Here is a 20,735-nt window from a genome sequence, read left to right as displayed (position 1 = left end):
AATTCCCAGCGAGCAGTGAAGGTTGAGTGTTGCTGGAGACAGACAGCAGCTAACCCTCCTCCTCCTCCTCCTCCTCCTTCTTCTTCCTCCTCGCCGCCACCACCGCCGCTCTCTCATCGACCCTGCTCTGCTTTGTATTCCAATTAACTGGACAGAGGGAGAGGCAGCAGTGTGCAGGATCACAAGCGAAGGCAGACACATTCTTCTGGCTTCCTTCCAGTCTCTCAATCCCACTATTATCAATACCGCCGTGCCTCTCCTCTCCCTTCCTTTCCCCTCTCCTCACGGCTTATGACAAGGGCCAGTTGTTCCAGGGGGATAATTCACAGATTCTTCTTTAACAACTGCCTCTAGGGACAATGTCTTAGTAATGAAAAATAGGTCCCTCTCACACATTCATATATCACATGTAATAGAGGCACCCAATCAGTCAGTCGAGTCGACACACCGCTCGCTGTAACTCCTATCCTTAACAGACACCTCAAATAATGCTGAATTAATATTTTGAAATGGCTCATATATCCTAACATAATACAATTTGAATGATTTTCTATTCACTGCTCTCAGGGCTAACATTGATCTGAGCGCATGGCGAGGTAACGCTCCGGGTCCGTCAATGTGAAGCTGACTGAAGGTTGTAGATTTAACACGTTTGCTCTTCAGTCTTTTGTGTCCCCAATCTATCATCGCTTTTTTTTTTTTTTTTTTTTTGTAACTTCACCGCCACCAAGGAACCCCCTACGCTGACATATGTTTGAGCAATGGGTGGGTAGGGAACACAATGAATTCCGAGGAAATCCGAAAAGTAAACTACCTCTTTTTATCTCCTTGAGCAACACAAACATTTACAGCTGACCCTTAAGAATCAGGCCTTTTCTTAATTTGTATCAAGGGCTTCGATGAGCTGTGGCACATCGGTATTAGCGCCACGTTTGAGCACCGACTTTGGATATTTTTCTATTGCAAAAGGTGATTTATTATTTCTTTTGAAGATTATCGACGAAACTTTGCAGCTAAACGTCTCACTTTTGGCCTAAAAATTCACTCCTCAACCAAAGCACTTCCTTTTCTAACATAAAGACAAACAGAGCTTGAAAGACAGGCGCGGGTGCTTCACTATTTACCCTAGTCCCTGCCTATCTGGAGAATGCAATGCGGTGTGTGTGTGTGTGTGCGTTCGCAAGGACAGGATACACACACACACACTAAAAAACACCCTTCATGCCCCGAGGATCCTCCTGACTCTCTCTTCTGGCTCTATCAGATCAGAGAGACCCGCTGTCCCTCCCCACACCGCAATGCAAATGAAAAGGAATGCGCTGATAAAAGGCCAGATCCTAGAGATGAGAGGGCAGAAGGAGGACAGAGGCAGCAAATGCTAAAGGGAGAGGGGGGGGGGGGGAGCCTCTTGGGGAGATGAAGAGGTGGCGGAGGAGTCAGTGTTGGTAGTAGCAGGAGATCATAGCCTTGCTCCCCCTCAGCGCCGTTTGATACAGAGCTTTTGTCGCTCTTTCAGCGGCGCATTGTTGGGTGGTGTAATCCCCGTCGGATTACAAAGGGCTTCCCTTTTCATATGGGACCGGCCCAGCAGGCAGGTGGCTGGGGCTCTGTGGAGCTGTCAAGGGGAGGGAACCTCTTTTCCAGGGGAGGGGACCCCAGTTCCTCTTACCTTCACAGGGGCTTTTTGCTGGGAGGCCAGTCAGGCGCAGGTCAACGTGGGGACAATCCTGACATGGGATTCAACTCACCCTGACCCCTCGGCTTCATGTAGAGATGTGACAGAGGAGAGAGACACCATCAATGGACAGCATTCAAATACTGGAAAAGTTATTAAATGAATAAAATATGATGGTTTATTTGCAGTGTGGAAAATATTTTCTGTCCAGTGTGCACAAATTATCCACTTTTATTTCATAACATTAAAGCCAAAATACTGCATCAAGACATATTTCTGTTAATATTGTGTGTGTGTGTGTGTGTGTGTGCAATGTTGCCCAAGACTTGAAATAATCACCTCCTGATCTCAAACACACATTCCATATTTTAAGAGGCAAGAAAATTCATAACGTCAGTCCGACAACACTTGACTGATTTCCGCTATTATCTGTCGATGTGAGCGGTGTCTGATTGGGCTTAGGTTATTTGATGGCTTTCCCTGTACTGTTTCAGTAATACGGGATCAATAAGACGATAGCGAGACCCACCACTATTTCTATTAGTAATCCTGCTGCTCCCACCACCACCTCCACCACACCGGTTCAGCCCATCCCTGTTCACCCTCTACCGCTAATCTAAACCATTCATCCATGAGCTGTCAGATATAGTGAAGGACTAATTCTGTGACGCTGCATTAATATGTGTTGTCTGAAATATCCTAATTACTTTTTCAGCCTAAAACAAGGACCCATGAAAGTGATTAAAACAGTGAGTGTGAGAATTTATGATTGAATCTATTGAAAATCTGATTTGGTAATGTCAGCTGCATTCCCTAAAACCTTACTAATTAACACAGATTCGCTTGATTTTCATTTCAGAGGAGCATTACACATCCGTATATGTAATATTTTTCTGAGAAACAGACTGCTATAAAGCAATACAACTGGGATTTACAATTACATAACTTCCAAACTAGAGCGTACGTGAAGGCAGCATGTGCACGAACAAATCAAAATATGCAACACTAAAATAAAAATAACACGTAAAATAACACTTAAATCTGCTGCAATTGTCAAGTTAAACGATTTATTATTTCAAGCATATACAAATAACTATAACATAACACAACCATCTCTGATTTACGATTTTACAATTCATTTTGACACGACGAATAATAAGAGCACTTCAACGCAACGCTCGCGCAAAAGTAGGTAAACTTATCTAGAGTGCAAATAACGCAACTTTTAAACTGATTAACGCCTTTATGGTAATTTACGGTGCTAAATATAAAAACGTATGAGGAGAAATGTTATTGAGGTGACACTTTCAGAGCCTCCGAGGCCTCTTAGCTAACCTTAAACAAGAAAACGTTAGTTAGCTAATTAACGTCTCCAACCGCGTGACAGGTAAGTTAGCATAACGTCAAGCTCGCTAAGTTAACGTTAGCCTGATATCAAACTACAAACTTTTGCGTCTCGTCTGAATGTTAAACTAAACTAAAATGGTGAATTACTACTAGCAACTTGGAGGAAACCTACGCTGTTAGCTACGCGGTGTGTGTCATAGCTCCATTGTCATTTCCAACTCACCATGTTGTTTGTAGCTTCACCCTGAAATGAGCGTGGATGACAACACAACAAAAGAGACGGTAAGATATGACCTCGGACATCTAATTACTCAACAAAGTTATTAACTTTCAATAAAAAATACGTTTAAAGGATGAAATAAATACAACAGATTTAACCCTTAGACTTCTTTATTTATTTCTTTTTTTTAAATTTATTTTTATTTTTTTATTTATTTATTTATTTTTTATTTTTTTTTGGGTGGGGGGGTCATGGTGAAAATCAAGATTAATGAATTTACCTCATATGGTCCTTTGCCCTAACGTGGTAAAAAAATAAAATAAATGTAAACATGTATTTAGGCTATTAAACCAAATGCTGATTCAGGCACAACATTAGGACACTTGGTACATAATAAAGCGGTTGCAGTGTCCATGCAGAGGTGGACCTTACAGACCACATTTGACCCTCATTTGACCTGAGATTGTTTCCTTTATCTTCTCTGATTGGCTCTTTAAAATATGTGCTGAAGTGACCATATGTGTTTCCTTGCCTTATAAAGAATTAAGAGCATTTTAGGGTTTGTTCTTGGGGAATAGTGATGCAAAGTATTACTTTGACTACTTTTGAGTCTAGCAAACAAGTTAAAGTTGTAGCTATAAGAATTTTATTTATTTATTTTATTTCTTGAAACCCCTTAAAATAAATCCCTTAATTATCCCTATTATCTTAAAATTTTCAAATAGCTACAAATGCATCAACTAGACCATTTTAGAGACGGAACAATTCACTAAGTATTTGTTTCGGGTGTCTTCTTTGTCGAGTAGCTTTAACCATCAGACACTTGGCATTTTGTAAAATTATATAAATATATATTATATATTATTTGTCTTTCCCAGTAGCTGGACGCATTTCATTTTGGTCCGAGGCTTTTCATGGACACTATGCACTACTGTGGCCCTCGCACGCAGCCATGCCCTGAAGGTATGAATAGCTCTGTTGAACTGAAGAAGCTTCCAAAGGGGAATCCCATTTTGCTGACTAGCTCCTTTTTTTCATAATGTGGTACTTTATTGATCCCCGTGGTGAAATTGTCTGTTTGCTCTGTGCAGTGAGGTCAGGCAGCAGCGAAAAAGATCAGAGACATGGCAGTATATCGGGGAACCAGTGGGGATTCACAGTTTTATTCAACAGTCTGGAGGCGTGCGGCGCATTTAGATGTGAGTTTGAACAGACAGACACACAGACATTACTCACTGAGTGTTTTGAGTTACTAAATTTGCCTGTTTTGGTCGCTCACATGTTCGTCAGCCAACGTACATGAGCGTAGTTTCTGCTCAGGGTGGCTTTGCAGCAGCTTAAATGAAACTGGGAGTTTTTTCCCCCTTGTCACGAACCCTTTATCGGCTTCAAATGAGAAACCAGAGTGCAGAGGAAGTTGTCATCTGTGCACCTGCTCCACCCCATTTTGTGCAAATCTAGATGCATGCACGGAAGTTGGGTGTCAGTTCAAAAGGACACAGGTGGTTGGATGTCGTGCCAGTTGATCTGCGAGTGTGTTTGTGTGGGTGACTGGCAGATATAACAGTATGAAATAAGCTGCATTGTGGAGTCAAAGCCAGATTGTGAAGGGACAGAAAGAAACCGATAATTCAACAAACCAAAGTGTGTCGTGTTGGACAGGTGAAAACCAGGGATGGGGACAGTCCCAGTCGACATCAGGAGACTACTGGATGGTAACATCTTTAACTTTTGTTGTGTATAAATCTTGTTTTGAAACATGCTGTTTTATTTTAAATCCTGTTGATGAAAAATAGCACGACTATGTAAATATAGCGTAAGCCGACAAGCGTATCACACCAAAATATCATTGAAAATGTTTTGTTTTGCGACTGTCGTGGCTGTGACCTGGAAATGACAACCTAAAAATTTCCTTAGTGCCACATTAACACGCGCAAACGTTAATAAAAGAAAAGGTATCGTGTTTCTCAATTGTTGTCATATACTGTAAACCGCTTCCTTTTTTAACATGGTATCACCACGACATTCGCCACATTTGCATGTACTTCCAGTCGGCAAACACTGCCTTTAAAATAGCATTTGCATATGTCAGTACATTTGTGTAATATGGGAGCGAGGACATAAAGCAAATGAATCAGATAAGTGATCTCGACCAACCAGTTTTGCCGTCATCATAAAGTCCTGTTGTAATGTTACTACGACATGAAATCAGGTTTACTGTTCAGTTGTTTATGATGGTAAAAGAAAATATAGATTGTACCTTTCTATAGATTTAAAAAATATAATGTCCATGGATTTCTCTTTCAGAGGCCAAGCTTCTTAAAGACCATCTGTATATTTTCTCAGGAGCACTGTTTAGTGCTTAATATGAACCGATGAGCCACATACAACTGACAATCAACAAATGTCTGATGGTTAAAGCAACACTCAGTTGGTCGGTGATTGGAAGATTTTCCCTCAAAGTTGTTAGAACCAGAAAAAAATGGAGAAGAAAGGATTTAAGCAAATTTGACAAGCTAGATTGTGATGTTTAGATGTCTTCTGTGGTGTTCCCCATCCACAGTGGGCAGTACCTATCAAAAGTGGTGCAAAGAAGGAGAAGACATGAACTGGAGACAGGGTCATGGACGGTCATTGTATGTGGGGAGCGAAGTCTGCCCCGTGTGGTCCGATCTAACAGACGAGATATTGTTGCTTCTCAAACTGCTGAAAACATGAATGCTGACACTAATAGAAAGGAGTCAGAACACACAGTTGATCAGAGTTTGTTTTGTATGTGACTGTCTAGGTCAGTCGAGGTGCCCACTCTGACCCTTGTCCACTGTAGAAAGCTCCTACAATGGACACGTTAGGATCAGATCTAGACCTGGTCTGATGAATTACGTTTCCCTTTACATGTCTTTGGTGGCTGTGTGCATAACTTAGCTAGGAAACACATGCCACCAGCAGGAAGGTTGTCGCCATGGGGTTGAACTTGGTCCGTAGTAATGTACATTTGGTGGTTCGTGTCATAGTCGTGTCAACATAAATGTCACTTACGTCGTAATGAGATCGTCAGTGTTATTCACTTCATCGTTGGGTGGTTTTAATGTTGTAGCTGATCGGTGTGAAACGGAAGGAGAAGCCTTGACCTGTGGCCTGTAAATGACGAACCAGGATCAAGACCAAGATGTTATTAGATGTGCCCCACGTACATAAACACACTGTTGAAATAATCATGGCTGTAGTGTGTGAATACAGTGGAGTGTCACCGTGTTGTGGCACAAACACTTTATCATTATTTGAATTTGTAAAACACTTTATTTATATGCCATGAACTGCAATGTGCTTCAAAATCGTGACTCGTTTAGCTCTATGAATTTACGTCTAGTTTTTATTCCCCTCAGACTGCGAACTGTTCGTGGCGGAGATCCTTCTCGATGAGAACTTAAGTGAAAATGCAGAAGAGACGCGGCAAGTCCTGCTGAATAACTTCAGGGTCGTCCACGCAAGGTAGGATTTTTTCCTTTTTGTTTTAACCTTCATAAGCAGCATTAAATCATGTGCTTTACTGCTGATGTGTCTCAATGTAACTTCACGACACTTATCTAACGCCACACAAAACCCCTAATTGTTGCCGTAATGGCTTTAAAGACAGTTTGCTGAATCACATCTGAATTAACTCATTTACTCTTATTGTGTCACCTTCAGGGCTTCATTCTTGCTCTCATTTATTATTATGAAAAATCTCACAGAATAATCTGCTTTTGACTGGGATACATTCGTTTTAATGTGATTTGACTTCTTAGCAACAGTCCATGACCCTAAAAAGTGAAACTCTTGAAGCGTGATAGTTTACTCCGGAAGCCGGTGTTGTCTGCAGTGCATGATATGAGACATGTCCTTATGCAGAAAACTTGTGGTTTTGTGGTCTCCTCTGCAGGAAACAATTACTGAATAGTACAAGCGGCACAGAGCTGAAAAATAAGGGCATGAGTGAAAAAGAATTTGTGTTTATGTTTTTTACAGAAATCCACAGGAATTCCCCTTAAGAGGTAAGTAAATCACATTGAAAAACACAGAGGAATCCAAGTCTTCTCTTACTTGACACTCATTGACGTTACCTTTATTTATTTTACACAATCTCAGCGGATTTTAGGGACGAAGAAGGCTCAGATGATAACCGCAGTTCCAGTCTTGGTCGTTCAGACGATGCCTCCGTAGCCTCTGACTACCAGGATGATGGAGTTCCTGAGTGTAAGTCAACAATAGTCCCGATTCTGGTGCCCTCTGTGTGAGGGTAATGCAGCGATTAAGTCTCGAAAGGACCTCATTAAAAAAGCACGACGCGATGAATCTAATGGCTTATTACTCACAACAACAACTGAGAAAAAAATAGTAATTAGAGCAGACGATCTATTTTTGTCCACCACAGTGGGTTGAATCTTCGACTGTAGTTAGGTCACGTCTGTGTTATCATTATCAGAACGTGTTTCTGCTGAAAGGCTACAGCGTGCGTCAACAAAGGGTTTAAAAGATTCAGTGTCACAGAAGACGTTGTCTCTGAGAAAACACAATACAGTTTAACTATCCACTGATACACATATACCTCGCTACAGGAAACGCAGGCGGACGTTTTTCCACCGTGTTTTGCTACTCGCCCTCTAAATTTGACAAAAACAGACCACCTCTCTGAAGTTTCCCTCCCCGCTGGCCTCCTACCTTTCTGCCCAGCTCCTGTGACGTCAGTCCTCCCTCTAACCTCCCTCCCAGCCCATGTGCAGGTAGTCTCTCCTGATACTGGTGCTTCGCCGAGACCTGAACGGTGACCTAGAGCTCCCTCCAGTGGCCGATCCTCCATCGGTCTCTGATCCCTGAAGTCTGTGGGAGGCGTGGAGGTGGCCCACACAGAGAGGAGACTCTGTAGCTGCAGGCTAATGCAGTGATTGATTGACCTCGAGCTCCGCTATTCTCTCACAACCGGGTTTGAAATACAACACTGTACCTGAGGGGCCATGTGTGTTCCATCCCTCTCTCCCTTTATCAATCTTTCTTTCTATCTTCCTTTCTCGGACTTTCCTCCCTCCCATTCAGACTTTTTGTATTTCTGACTCTGTATGCCAGCTAATAACCCTTGACGTGACATGCCGCAGGTGGGCATTATCGAGTCTGCTGCCTTAGGTCCCCGTCTCTGCAGTTTTTTTTTTATATATATATATATATTTTTATCTACTTTCATGTGATAAAGCTGGATCCATGCAGAATTTCCCAATAAAAACAAGAAATATTTCCATTGTATCGTAATGCCGGTAGTTAATACCAGCTGGGTGAAATCTGCCACAATCCCCTTATTTGAAAAAGGCTTAATGATCTCTTCTGCCCACGGAGGAGTAACGACCGCCTCTCTCTGCAACTTTGGAAAAACAGAGAAAACAGATCACGGCAGATGGTGAGAAGATGGTCCACGATAAGATGATGAGAATACATTCTTTAAAATTGTTCATTTCAAAATAAATAAGAGGAGCTTTTTTCTTTGGGGGGAAAAAAAAGCTAAATCACAAAACTATAAAAATGCTTAAAAAATTCCCTCCAGGCTATAATGACATGCACAGCTACAAACTGCGGCGTCTGTTACTGTGGAAAGCAATAGTTGTTAACGGCGTGCATTGTCTGCGCTAAATATGAGCCGATTATGCAGCACTACCAGAATCTTTTTTATCCTTGTGTTTGCATTTTGTTTTGAATATCGAGAACTAAATTACTACACTTGGAATAACACGCTTTACTGCAGCGCTGGGTCTTTTATTGCTGGAGGTCTGTGACCATGTTAGCATAGTGAATGGCCTGTGTCCTCACTGAGAGGGCATGCGGAGTTCAGAGTTCATTCTCTGTTCACTGCCAGCTGAAAGATACGGCTCGCACTTCATTGCTCGGCAGTCTGTTTCAAGGGAAAAAGGGAGTGTTTGCAGAAAATAACAACCGCCTAATGAAATCACTGCCATTTTAGGAGGAACACTTGACAATTTGGGGTTTATTTAAATTTTCCTTCATCGCTTTTAATGCAGAAATCAGCAGGATATCTTTTGTTTTGAAAAGAATTTGTGATTTAGAGACTCAACGAGAAGTAAGGAAATGCATTAACGGCATCATTTTATTTGAGCCTACTGTACACAATGGAGACTTTGTGACTCGGAGGATGTATTATCTGTAGTAATCAACCGCCTGCCTTCGCTGCTCTGTGTTCCCTAACCAGAGAGTGAGTGAGTGTGAAGTCGATGGCTGCTTTTACACGCAAGAGGAGCCTGTGCCGTTTGATTAGATGCGGTGGCCTGTTGTCTTCAGCGGACTGGGTGACACCAGATTTGTAATGGCTGACAGGAACAGATGGAGCCTCCATTGTTAGCCCGGGTGTCTGCATGGTAATGTGAACTGAGTTTCACCCGCCGACCGCACCGGTGACCTGACTGCGCCTGCTTTCGTCTGCCGCTTTTAGCGCCCTCCACCACTCTCTACATATCTCCCCCATTGGTACTATTTGGGTCTCACTCACATTTTCGGGATATTTTTCTTTCCACTCCCACCATCACACACTCCTGCCTTGACGATACATTATGCATATGTAAACAAATATAGCGGCAAAATTTCTCCCTCTGGCAAAATCTCCTCGCTCAATCTCACACACATGCCCTCACACACAAACGCAGACCCCAGGAGACAGCTGGAGATGAGGGGTATTTAGCCCTGTCACGCTGTTTGCAGGTCAAGTTTACGAAGTAGAGGCGGCCGGTTTGTTTTTCTGTGATTGGGGGCACTGCTGGGTGCTCGAGGATGTTTGCTGGGAAGCAGCAGCAATGACCGAGCGCTGTGGAAAGAGCTTTGTCTCAAGAAAAGATGGCGCGTTCGATATGACTCCCTGTGCTTCTTTGTGATTGTAATGATTCTATTATGATGTGCCATATAGACTGTATTTACTCAGGTGTGACTCGTGGAAATTTAGATTCAGAGTGTGTGCTACCGTCTGCCTATTAGGATTAATGTTTGTTATGATCTAACGTACATTACATTTAGTTATCTACACCTCCAGGGTTTGTAAGAAGTATCTGTTTACTGCACATTTCTATGGAAATGTCTAGATTTTTTATTCAAAGCAACACATTTGAATAATTGTAGATTAATTTTTTTGGAATCAACAAATTTATTAACCGACTAATGTTTGAGCTCTGAAGGCAGGTGTGTCCTAAAGTGAAGGCAAGTGGGGGAAAAAAAAATGCAGGATCACTGTGGCCCAATTTCCTAAACCAATTACTAGCACTAGAATGCAGTAGGATAACCAGCGTGAAGTTATGTGTTGCTGTCGGCTCTTTCTCATTTTAATACGAGAAGCTAGTGCAGAGTAACAACATTATTACACAGTGCCTGTAAATAGAATATTAAATCTAAATTGTCATTTTGGCTGAAGCTTGAGAAAGCTGTGTAAGTAAAGTGTTTTGTTTTTTGGGGTGCATGCCCAGGTCTCTTGGCAAGCCGAGCAACTGATGCTTCATTAGGGGGTTAATCAGCAATGTTTAATGTGCCAACTGCTCATTGTCTGTGTTTCAAGTCACGGAGAATGAGGAAGAGAAGAAATTACAGACAAATGTTGAAATATAGCTAAATAAATTGCTCCTGAATTCTCCACCTGGACAGTATTTCGCTCGGAGGTTCGTTGACCCGTGGTCGCACTGTCTGCCCACTAACTGAACTTTTGACCCTTGACCTCTTGCTTGGCCAACCTGCGACCTGTCTGCAGTCAGTCCAGAGTCGTGTAACTGACCGGCCTCGCTGTCACAGAACACGCGATCACTCACAAAGTTTCTTTTTGACTTCCTGATGGCCATCTACTGTATGTGTTCGTCAGAATATCTGCCTGGAGATTCATTTTTCACCGCGTTCATCGGTGTATGGATTTTGTGACATTTGGATAGCGGCCGCTCGTTTGCAAGGAAACGAGGAATATGTTAATGACCTCCACTCTTCCTCGCTCTCCTTCACTCTCCTGAGTCGCTCTCCGTCTGTGTGCTTTTCCAGAAACGCATACACACACACACACATTACGAGCCGGGAGAAGGGCTCTGTGCATTGCAGCGACTGCTCGCCATCAGGGTTCAAAAGTTCACACTATTCCCCTAGGGCTACTGTGCTGCTGCAGATGCTGATAGTCTTTTCTTTCTCCCTCTCTCCTGGCCGCCTTTCTTCCCCTCTCTCTCCCTCGCTGTTTACACTATTAATCTTGTACACTCTCTCTCACACACTCACTCACGCTGCCTGGCAAGAGAGCGGCTTGAAGGGGGGATTTGGACGTATTTAACCGAAGGGCATCCATCACTCTCATCTCCGGCTTCACCCCCACCAAAAAGCCACGCCGCGTAGTTTTTGCATCCTCGTGGTTTGTAAGCCCTCTGACGCAGCCTTCCCCTCATTTGCTTTGTTTTATTGTTGCGCCGCATATAATTACACCCCTCCGCTGCCTCTGGTGTAGCTCCATGTTAAAACCCAGGGAAAACAGGCGAAGGTAAATGTGCAGCAGTCCATCTGTAAAGAGGCACATAGGCAGAATGCAAAGTGGGAAACTGGGGCAGGGTGGCTCCTAATCTCCCCCAGAGCTGTCAATGTCACAGACAAATAGTAAAACTATCAGATGCGGCGGGTTCACCCAGAGGTTAGCGTTCCCAGGTACCTCCTGCATTCACTCCCTCTCTTTCTCCCCCTGCCTTGCAAATGAGAATTTGATTTTGCCCTCCACTGGAATCCATTTCTGGAGATGAATGAAGTTTCAATGCCAAGCCCAGGTGGCCCTGCTGATTTCTTAGGGAAATAAATGGAGATGGGAGAGATGTGTTGGCCTGTACACAGACAGTGACACGGCGGCTCCCGATGCCTTTGGGATCCCTCTGTTTAATTGTTGCTGTAATGTAGCACTTTAAGGTCATTAACATGCCCTTGTGGAGTTATTCGAGGATGTTGAGGATGCATCCCTCTTTACACCGGGATCTCCGCACCGTTGAGAGAAGGCACCGCTCTGTGTGTGTGCTGCTGTGGGCTTGTATGCTGTTGGAAGATTTCTTATCTACAATGGTAATTTCTTTTACCATTGATTTATAGCGGCCCAGGCTATAAATTAGCTTGTCTCAAAGAAATCAGTAGCACACACTTCATCGTTAAGGAACTTTGTCCTCTTTGTCATGAAAAATTGTTTTATTTTAAACGAATCTTTTACATGACGAACTTATAAATTCTTCACAGCACTAATTCATTCAATTTGAGTGTCAGCAATTTATTAAATATCAGACTTAGACAAACATTTCAAATGTTGTACCTTTTTTAATGCTTCAATGCTGTAAAACAAATAAAAAATCTTTAGAACATAATTTTAAAATAATATTAAGAAAGCCATTAGTTAATTAAATGATTATTCTCACAAATTAATAATTTTCTTTTACTGCTGTTTTGTCAAAATAATCGTCTTTAAATGACTTCTGCAGCACTTTCTGTCGTAGAGGTTGATTTACCGTTTCCCTCCGAATGCTGCTCCTAAAAACTGACAGTTTTTTTCCCCTCTGGTTTAATTACTAATATTTTTTAAACTAATACAAAAATGAGACAAAGAAAAAAGTTTTAAAAAGTTTGCAAATTATTACAAAAAGTTTAAGCCTTACAATTATTTTCCAATTTGAAAAGCTTATGTTTTTCATTCGTTATATGAAAATAATAATACTGCAGCGTGATCGTAAACCTTTATTACGTTAAATACTTGAATATCACTTACATTATTTATTGCAACAATTTGGAAATAAAGCATATTTTCTCCACCAAAATGGGGAATACATGTTCTTAATTATATTTAAATGTTTTCTTTAATCTTGACTCTGTCTTTTTTACGAAGGACTATATTAAAGATATATTAATATGCCATAAAATAAGAAGAAAATACTGCAGTTATTATTTGCTGGTCTTCTGCAAAGTTTGAGGGTAAAGTAAAATTTAATGGGGGAAAATTCGCCCAAATTAATAATCCTAATTTCATTAATAATTTATGGGTGCAGTTATTTTGATTTATGTGAATGCAATTAACCACAAAACCCTGTAATTTGCTCCTCTGAATTGGTACAAATAAAAATATATTATTTTAAAACACATTTTCCTGTGAGAATTTAGAATTTAGTCCTATTTTCCTCACTCGGGCGTCAGAATATTTTTTTTTTTTTGGTAACACCTGTTGGTCATGGACCTGCTGGTGATTTATGAAACATGTAAAAGAACAATAGTGTTTTATAATTATTTACTGGCATAACATACAACTATAAAATAGGAGAGATTTGTATAGGATGGTAACAGGTGTGAGGTATTTCTCTTAAAGCATACTGCGGCCCCTTTCTAAAATTATACTTCCAGTGTATAAGTGGAAATAACAGAAGCAGTTTTTGTGAGTGTTTTTCCCTCCGGGCTCTAGGATATAACTGTGTTATATCCTATTTTTATCGCAGATATGCAGGCTCCTCTGCGGGCCCAAACTCCTCCATTGTTGGTATTTATATTCTTACTAGTTTTTTTTTTCTTGTCTCTGTCAGTGAAGCAGCTGAAAACCATCCCCAGCGATTAGAGGATCATTGTATCTGCAGTTAAGCATTTGAATAGTGGTAGTAAATCTAGAAAAGGGAAATTCAGGGTCGCTGTAGACACTGCTTATGACTGCCCAGGGGGAAGCCGATGTCACATAGTAAATTTAGCCCCTTAGTGTCTTTACAGTGGACGGTGTGTGATGTTTGAATGTAAGAATTGAGCAGAAGCTAGAATTACTTCATCTGTTCTTGTGTAAAGCCACAGAAATGTATTTATTTTTTTGTATTTATATAAAAGACAAAGTCACATGCTTGAAAAGTGAAACACTTTTTATCTGTGTGTGGTGTTATAGATCCAGTCTATAATTGAAATAAGTGAATATTGAGTATGAGAAAATTTTTAGCAGCTCATTTCAAGTTTTCCTTCTCTTCCATTAAAGGCTTCACTCAGTCGCTTTTATCTCAAGTCGGATTTGTTTGTTTAACCTGATTGACATGCCTGATCAAAAAAAAAAAAAAAAAAAAAAACCTAATCACTTTTGCATAAATTCCCGCTCCCATTAACCATTATTAGACGGTGATACAGGCATCATGCAGCCTGATATAATGCATTGCATGTTTTCTTTGGTTCAAACACATGCATTAGGACGTTCTAAACATGGTTTATGTATCGATGACTGAAGTCCTAATCAAATCAGGGGGAGGGAAGGAGGGCAGAGAAGACATTCTGCCCTTAACCTCAGTGCCTCTCAGTCTCTCTCCTCCTTTCTGACCGCCGCCTCACTGGAGGGACGCTCAGCAAAGGCCTCCTACTGTAATGAGGAAAAATGCATCAATTTAGCCTGGCCTGTGCGCAGATTGAGCGCCGGGTGGGTGAAGGTGCACTGAGTGAATCCTTTTTCCTAATCAAGGACAGTATCGAAGAGGATTGCGGTCTCGTTCGCTCCGTCTGTAGAATCAGCAGCATTCCTCCCCGCAGCCCCCTCAGGGCCGGGGAGCCTCTTTCTGCCTTCTGTTTCACCTCATCAGCAGAGTTCACTCGGGGGTCAGGTCCTGCCCCCTGATGCTGCATTCAATGCAATACCTCTCGCATCGAAAGGCACTGTGAAAGCCCCCGTGCTCAAGGACTAAGCAGAGGAGAAAGAAAACATATGATAACTTTCTGATCTCAATTTCTACCTGTTCTTTGAGGGTGTCACCTCTTAATCCCATTAACAGTGTTGAGAGGTGTTTTACCTCACGGTAACGGATGCATTTTGTGATTTATTAGTAGTATAATGTTTTCCCCTAGCTCTGGATTGAAAAGTTACATAATTATATTTTAATATAAGAGATATCATCAATTGAATAATTTAAATTCTACCAAAAGTAAAATTTTTATTCTTTGTTTGCAGGGAGGTGGATGTTTAAGATGAACACAAGTCCATTCATTGATTGTCAGTTTCAAAGCGAACATGCCATTTGCTCTTCCTTCTATAACAGAATCTATAAAAGCACAGTCGATTATCTTTGTGCTTTGGATCGAACAAAATGAGCAGCTTGTCATTTTCCATCAATTCATGACATTTAGTACAAAGCATTAATCTAAAATCATGAAATAACAGAGGATAATTAAGAATAATTGTAAGTCACAGCCCTAAAGACAACAAATAAAATACACTAGAAATTAAAGGAATCTCAGAAAAATACTGTTTAAGGAAACACGCACGGAAAATATGTGAAAATTAAAACTAAAAATGTATTTAGAATTATTCATATTATTTTATTTTAACTGTTCTACAAATAATTTTGCACATATTTCCATATGAGAGGAAGAAGACACCTTATCCACGTCTCCTGTCTATGTCCAATATGTTACATCACGAACACAGAATTTAAATTTTCCTCACACTCAACTCACACTGATTCTCTCCGCGTACAGAACCAATTTAAGTGTTTTTAGCTGTGGATGCAGGAGCGGTTCAGACAGCACATGTTTCCCTGCAGGGACCCAACCCTGCCAACGCTGTCGCTTCTCTCCACAAAAAAAAAAAAAAGATGCTGAGGGGAGCGCTCATTTTGCTTCGGCGTTTCCATCTTCTGTGGCACCATCAACATCTTTGGTGCATTTTTGTGTTTTCATAACATCTTTGCTGTGTTATGGCCACCGTTAAATCTAATGTAACATATTAGTCCTCCCACCAAACCATTTCCCTTCATTTTGATTCACTCTCTATCCAGCCTTTGATTGACTTTCAGCCTAACTAAAGTGGATTTTAATGAGAGAATACATTAACTCCCTCTGGTCATGCTAACATAAATCAGCCTTTTCTTGCGGGATCAACTGCTGAGCTCATAACACCATGCTGAGAGAGTGTGAATAACCAAATGAGAGATTGCGGCAGTGGCAAACCGCTGGCAGCTCAGATGCATTGTTGTGTATCCCCTCCAAGTTTAACACAAGTTCGCGAAGGCGACAGAGTGGAGCACTTATCAGCACGCAGGTCGGCTCGCTTACGAAAATGTTCCTTTTTGCCAGAATCAATTAAACACATATATCTGTTCAATTTCTATTGATTATTTCCCTCCATTTGGAGACGGGGCGGCTCAGATCTTTTCTCGCTGATGACCACTCACGGCCGTTAGATTCAGTTAGCGCGTAGCGGCTCCTCACCTTGATTTACGAAACACTGGATGAGACTCCAGCATCGCATCTGTCTGCTTCTCTTTGTTGGTAATTGCACTCAGCTAAATAGGTTATGCTGAAATATCAATAAATTGCCATCAAATTAATGTCAATACCAAAGCTGTGGATGGTGCTAATTAAAACGCAAAAGGGATGAAAATGAAGTCATGGCATTGCCCTGAATAATTGATAACGCAATTTATGATTTTTATGAAAGAGTGCCGTCTGTCTGCGATTTTTGATGAGGCCTTAATTAGATGCATTAATGTGTCTCTCTGTGCCTGTGCTCAAACTCAAAACTCAAACACCATGATGGTTTTGGGGTTTTTTAACGCTCTAAATTACACATTTTCAAATAACATTACCCCTGAATATCCACTTAAAATTGGTCCCAAAGAGGTGTTAGTGTGTAATTTCCATTAAAGGAAGCATTGTTAAGTCAGGACCAATCAGATCCTGCTTTTGTTTAGGGTGGGATCAAGGACTTGTGCAAGCAGCACTAAACCAGCGTGGTGCTTTTAGGTTGTGCTGCTACCCTGTGGAAGCATCTAGAACTATTACACCACTTCTGTGTCCGTGTGTATCCGAGATTCGTACAAAAGACAGTTAAGTGAGGTCAAGTCACCTGGCGTTAAAGTGTTAAGAGCGCATGAATGTGTAATGTTTATTGACTCTTGCAGATCAGAGTGATCCTGTGTTGATTTTGCACCTCCTCATCTATTAGCCAGACTCGACCTTTGAGATAAATGAAGAGCGAGGGAAGTAGACAGATGAGGGGATTAGAAGTGGGCCGCAACAGGGAAGCAGGCCCAGAAAAAAAATAGACAGACTGCTGGCGGATAAATGAGGTGGAGGAGCATAATGACCGCTGTTTGTTATGATGTACTGAATCAGGTTCTCTTTGACAAAACAGTCCTTAGCACCTCTGTATTTATAGTGTCACTGGTCAGTCCATCCACAAAGGCAGGCTGATGATATGTGAGCGTGTTAGTGCCGTGAGGTGTCTAGGGCTTTGCTGTGGAATGACCTGCTCATCTGTCACGACCACGGGGCCGAAGCGTTGTGGGGTTATCGGATCTACGCGGTGGTTTGTTCAAGTTACTGGAATATTAGCCAGTAAAAAAACAACAGCTTTATTTTGTAGATCAAACTTACTCACAGATAAGCTTCAAGAGAGCTTCACACTTTGAGTATTCAGCTGAAATCAAGGGTTACTCAGTTTTCTTCTTGCCTCTGTTTTCTATGAATGAGACAGAGGTTCAATGTTGGGGGATGTTTTGTTTAAACCAGAGGAGCCAGTTGTGGGATGACATGTTTGGGTTTTCTCAGCAGTTAAACAGGCCCTTTTTCTGAAAGGGATGGACTCCGGGAATCCCCTCCTCGTCTGAATGGAAGACCAATGCTTGCTGACTATTCAGAGGAAGCAGAGTTTTGTTTTTGACACAAAGAAAAGACAGGTACTCCTGTGGAAACGCATGGCGGAAGATGGCCCTTAAGGCAAACCTGGCTTCGAGTTCCACCTCCATTTTATAAATACTAGAGTGGAGAGTAGGACAGCTAGATTACAGCCGTCCTGTAACAACAACAAAGCCAAGCAAAGACCTTAAACTAGTTCTCTCCCACACAAATAACACAGTAGGACAAATAAGTGAAGCGCATTGTTGATTAGGCCTGTGAAGGTCCTGGTATATTTAACAATGCAAAGCTGAGACAAAACAGATTGAATTGTTTGCTTTCTTCAAGAGGTTTCATCCAAGTAGCTTCTTTAGTCCACTCATGCATATTACTAACAAAAGCCTAAGCCAAAGCTCTTCAAGAAAACACAACAATTCAAGCTGCTCTTGTTTAACTTTAGTATTTTTTTGGATATTGTGCATTAGCTAACATTAATCAACCTAAAGCTCTCAAATTGTGCCACCGTCTTCTCATGTTGAAAAGTTTGACTTTGCAAATTGAAGAGTTGTTGCATCCCCGCAGGAAGGTTGTTCTCATTAAATCGCAATGTGAGCAGATGAATGGACTGCAGCGCTCAGCAGCACTGTAGAAGTATTGATCCCGGTTTCTAAAGCCTAGCGGGGATGTATTTGATCCACGAGGTTGGAGGCTATTCTGATGTGTGTTGGAGTGTGTGTGCATGTGTTTCTTCGGTAACGAGGAAAGTTTGAGTCTCGTTGATTAGGACTAAGTGCTGAAACAGTCAACTGATTAATCAATTAGCTGCTTGTCAGAACATATCTGGCAAAATCCTGGCAAAATAAGTCATTTAGTAAGTAATTTAGTTAGTAATTCTGATTTGAGTTAAGCATCTTAAATGATTTGCTTTGCTTATAAAAGACGTGTCTATAGCTTTTGAACTAAATAAGACATTTCAGTCAATGCTTGTGCTCACAGACTATGGCGACATCCCCCCGGTGGCAGCCCAGGACCTCAGCAACATCCTAAAGCAAGGCAACTTGGAAAAAAAACGAAAAGGTACAAGATGCATAAAAGTCCCTGATGGGTGGATTTCTTTGACTAATTAATTTGTGTCCCATTTTGTATATTTATCCTATGAATTTATAGATATATATACAAATATATGCACTTTTTTTCCTTAGAGCACAGCTTCTTTGGCCCAGAGTGGCAGAAGAGATGGTGCGTCCTCAACAATTCAATATTCTACTACTTTGGGACTGAAAAAGGTTAGTTTGAAAGAAGCATTACAGCTTCATACCGTGCATCGAATCACATAACATCCTATCAATCTGTTCCTCCTCTTTGCAGATAAACAGCAGAAGGGCTCGTTTTATATCAACGATTGCAGCGTCCAGCTGGTGACCAACCTGAGAAAAGACTCAAAGAAAAATTCCTGTTTTGAGATTTCTGCTCCCGGACGACGGGCCTACCAGGTCTGTATTAACAACGAAGCATGATCTATCAATCAATCTGTGTGTATAAGGCACTTTAAAAACAACACAGTTGCCCAAAGTGCTGTATGCAGACATGAGAACGGATAAAACAGGTCAATGAATAAGAAACAAGACGATATTAAATCTAATAATATTAATAATTTACCGTAGTTTAACAGATTGGAAATGATATTAAGTATATTTTCGGCTGTTAAGCTTCCCTCTATTTACAATTCTTGCCACACATTTACACATTATGTGATAATGATAATCGACGTAAAATGAACTGGCAGTTAATGTCTTGTGAATATTAACTGAATGTTATATAAGAAAAATTATAACTTGAACTTATTTAGATATCTGTTACCTTTTTAAACAATTAATAAATTATTTTATTTGACAAAATTGACAAAAGAAGGTGATGAAAGAAATATAGCTAAATTGTGATTATGCTTAAAAATATTGCAAGTATGATGTTATATGTGTGTGTATATATATATATATATATATATAATACTTTTTATATTTTTCATATTTTTTTGTAGTGTTAGTATCAGTCGAGCCTCTGTGGAATTCTATTTAGAAAAACATATTATTAATGAATGGATACTCCATTTTCCCACTCACAATATTTTAGTATGTCTTAATTAAATATTTTAGACACAGATTATTATACATCCCAATCTTTAATAGCTGTTTAATATTTTGCCCCCCCCCCCCACCCCCACCCCCCGCTCCTTATTAGAGAGCCAGGATTAGATTTGATCACTGCCTCAATGATTAAAAATCTGGACACATAAACGCACGCTCAGATGTGATGATAATCGTCGTATTATTGCCACTCTCTCCCTCTTCAGTTCACCGCTAGCAGCCCTCAGGAGGCCAGAGAATGGGTGAACCAAATCAATTTTGTACTTAGAGGTAAGCCGGCGCCCCTTTGTACTTTTTTTCTGGCATCTACTACAAGACTTTTTTTTCCTTGCTTTGTTTATTCTCCCTCCTCTCTGAAGAATAGCTGTTGTTCATTTTAAAGCCCTGTTGTACTGTATAAATAAAATAGACATGCAGTGACTTTTTTAAAGGCAAATAGGTTAATAATGAAATACAGTTAGAGAAGTAAAGATCTCCTGACATTTCTCAATTTTCTCCTCAAGTTTTCTTATGTTTTTCGAGGGACAGAAAGGTCAGAAGTGCGAGGCGGCGCTTCATCATCTCCGACTCACATGAAAACCGCCCGATCTATCACTAACGACGCGGACGAACACACGAGTCCCGAATCTGCCCATTCAACATGTCACCCGCCATGTCATGTAGCTCTAGTTCTCCTCCACCCCCACAGCCACCCCTCCCCTAACCCTCCTAC

The 20,735-nt window shown here is 41.0% G+C and overlaps 1 protein-coding gene across 5 annotated transcripts in view; it reads left to right on the top strand.

Annotated features, from left to right (window-relative positions):
• The first annotated feature begins 2,976 nt into the window (after nucleotides 1–2,976).
• skap1 (src kinase associated phosphoprotein 1) overlaps nucleotides 2,977–20,735 on the top strand; it is a 29,383-nt gene continuing 11,624 nt past the window's right edge. The window contains exons 1-11 of one of the 5 annotated variants that reach the window (XM_047610048.1): nucleotides 2,977–3,062; nucleotides 3,260–3,304; nucleotides 4,121–4,205; nucleotides 4,334–4,441; nucleotides 6,629–6,734; nucleotides 7,251–7,276; nucleotides 7,371–7,478; nucleotides 18,876–18,956; nucleotides 19,082–19,165; nucleotides 19,248–19,372; nucleotides 20,230–20,293. In XM_047610048.1, the coding sequence (XP_047466004.1) occupies nucleotides 4,157–4,205; nucleotides 4,334–4,441; nucleotides 6,629–6,734; nucleotides 7,251–7,276; nucleotides 7,371–7,478; nucleotides 18,876–18,956; nucleotides 19,082–19,165; nucleotides 19,248–19,372; nucleotides 20,230–20,293 (751 nt within the window). In that variant the 5' untranslated portion in view covers nucleotides 2,977–3,062; nucleotides 3,260–3,304; nucleotides 4,121–4,156. Of the gene's footprint in view, nucleotides 3,063–3,126; nucleotides 3,305–4,120; nucleotides 4,206–4,333; nucleotides 4,442–4,724; nucleotides 4,958–6,628; nucleotides 6,735–7,250; nucleotides 7,277–7,370; nucleotides 7,479–18,875; nucleotides 18,957–19,081; nucleotides 19,166–19,247; nucleotides 19,373–20,229; nucleotides 20,294–20,735 lie in introns of those variants that run through there. The other 4 variants (XM_047610049.1, XM_047610047.1, XM_047610050.1 and 1 more) reach the window with 4 other exon arrangements.

The sequence above is a fragment of the Mugil cephalus genome, chromosome 16, assembly GCF_022458985.1.
Source record: "Mugil cephalus isolate CIBA_MC_2020 chromosome 16, CIBA_Mcephalus_1.1, whole genome shotgun sequence".
NCBI lineage: Eukaryota > Metazoa > Chordata > Actinopteri > Mugiliformes > Mugilidae > Mugil > Mugil cephalus.
This window is presented reverse-complemented; position numbering and strand designations above follow the sequence as displayed.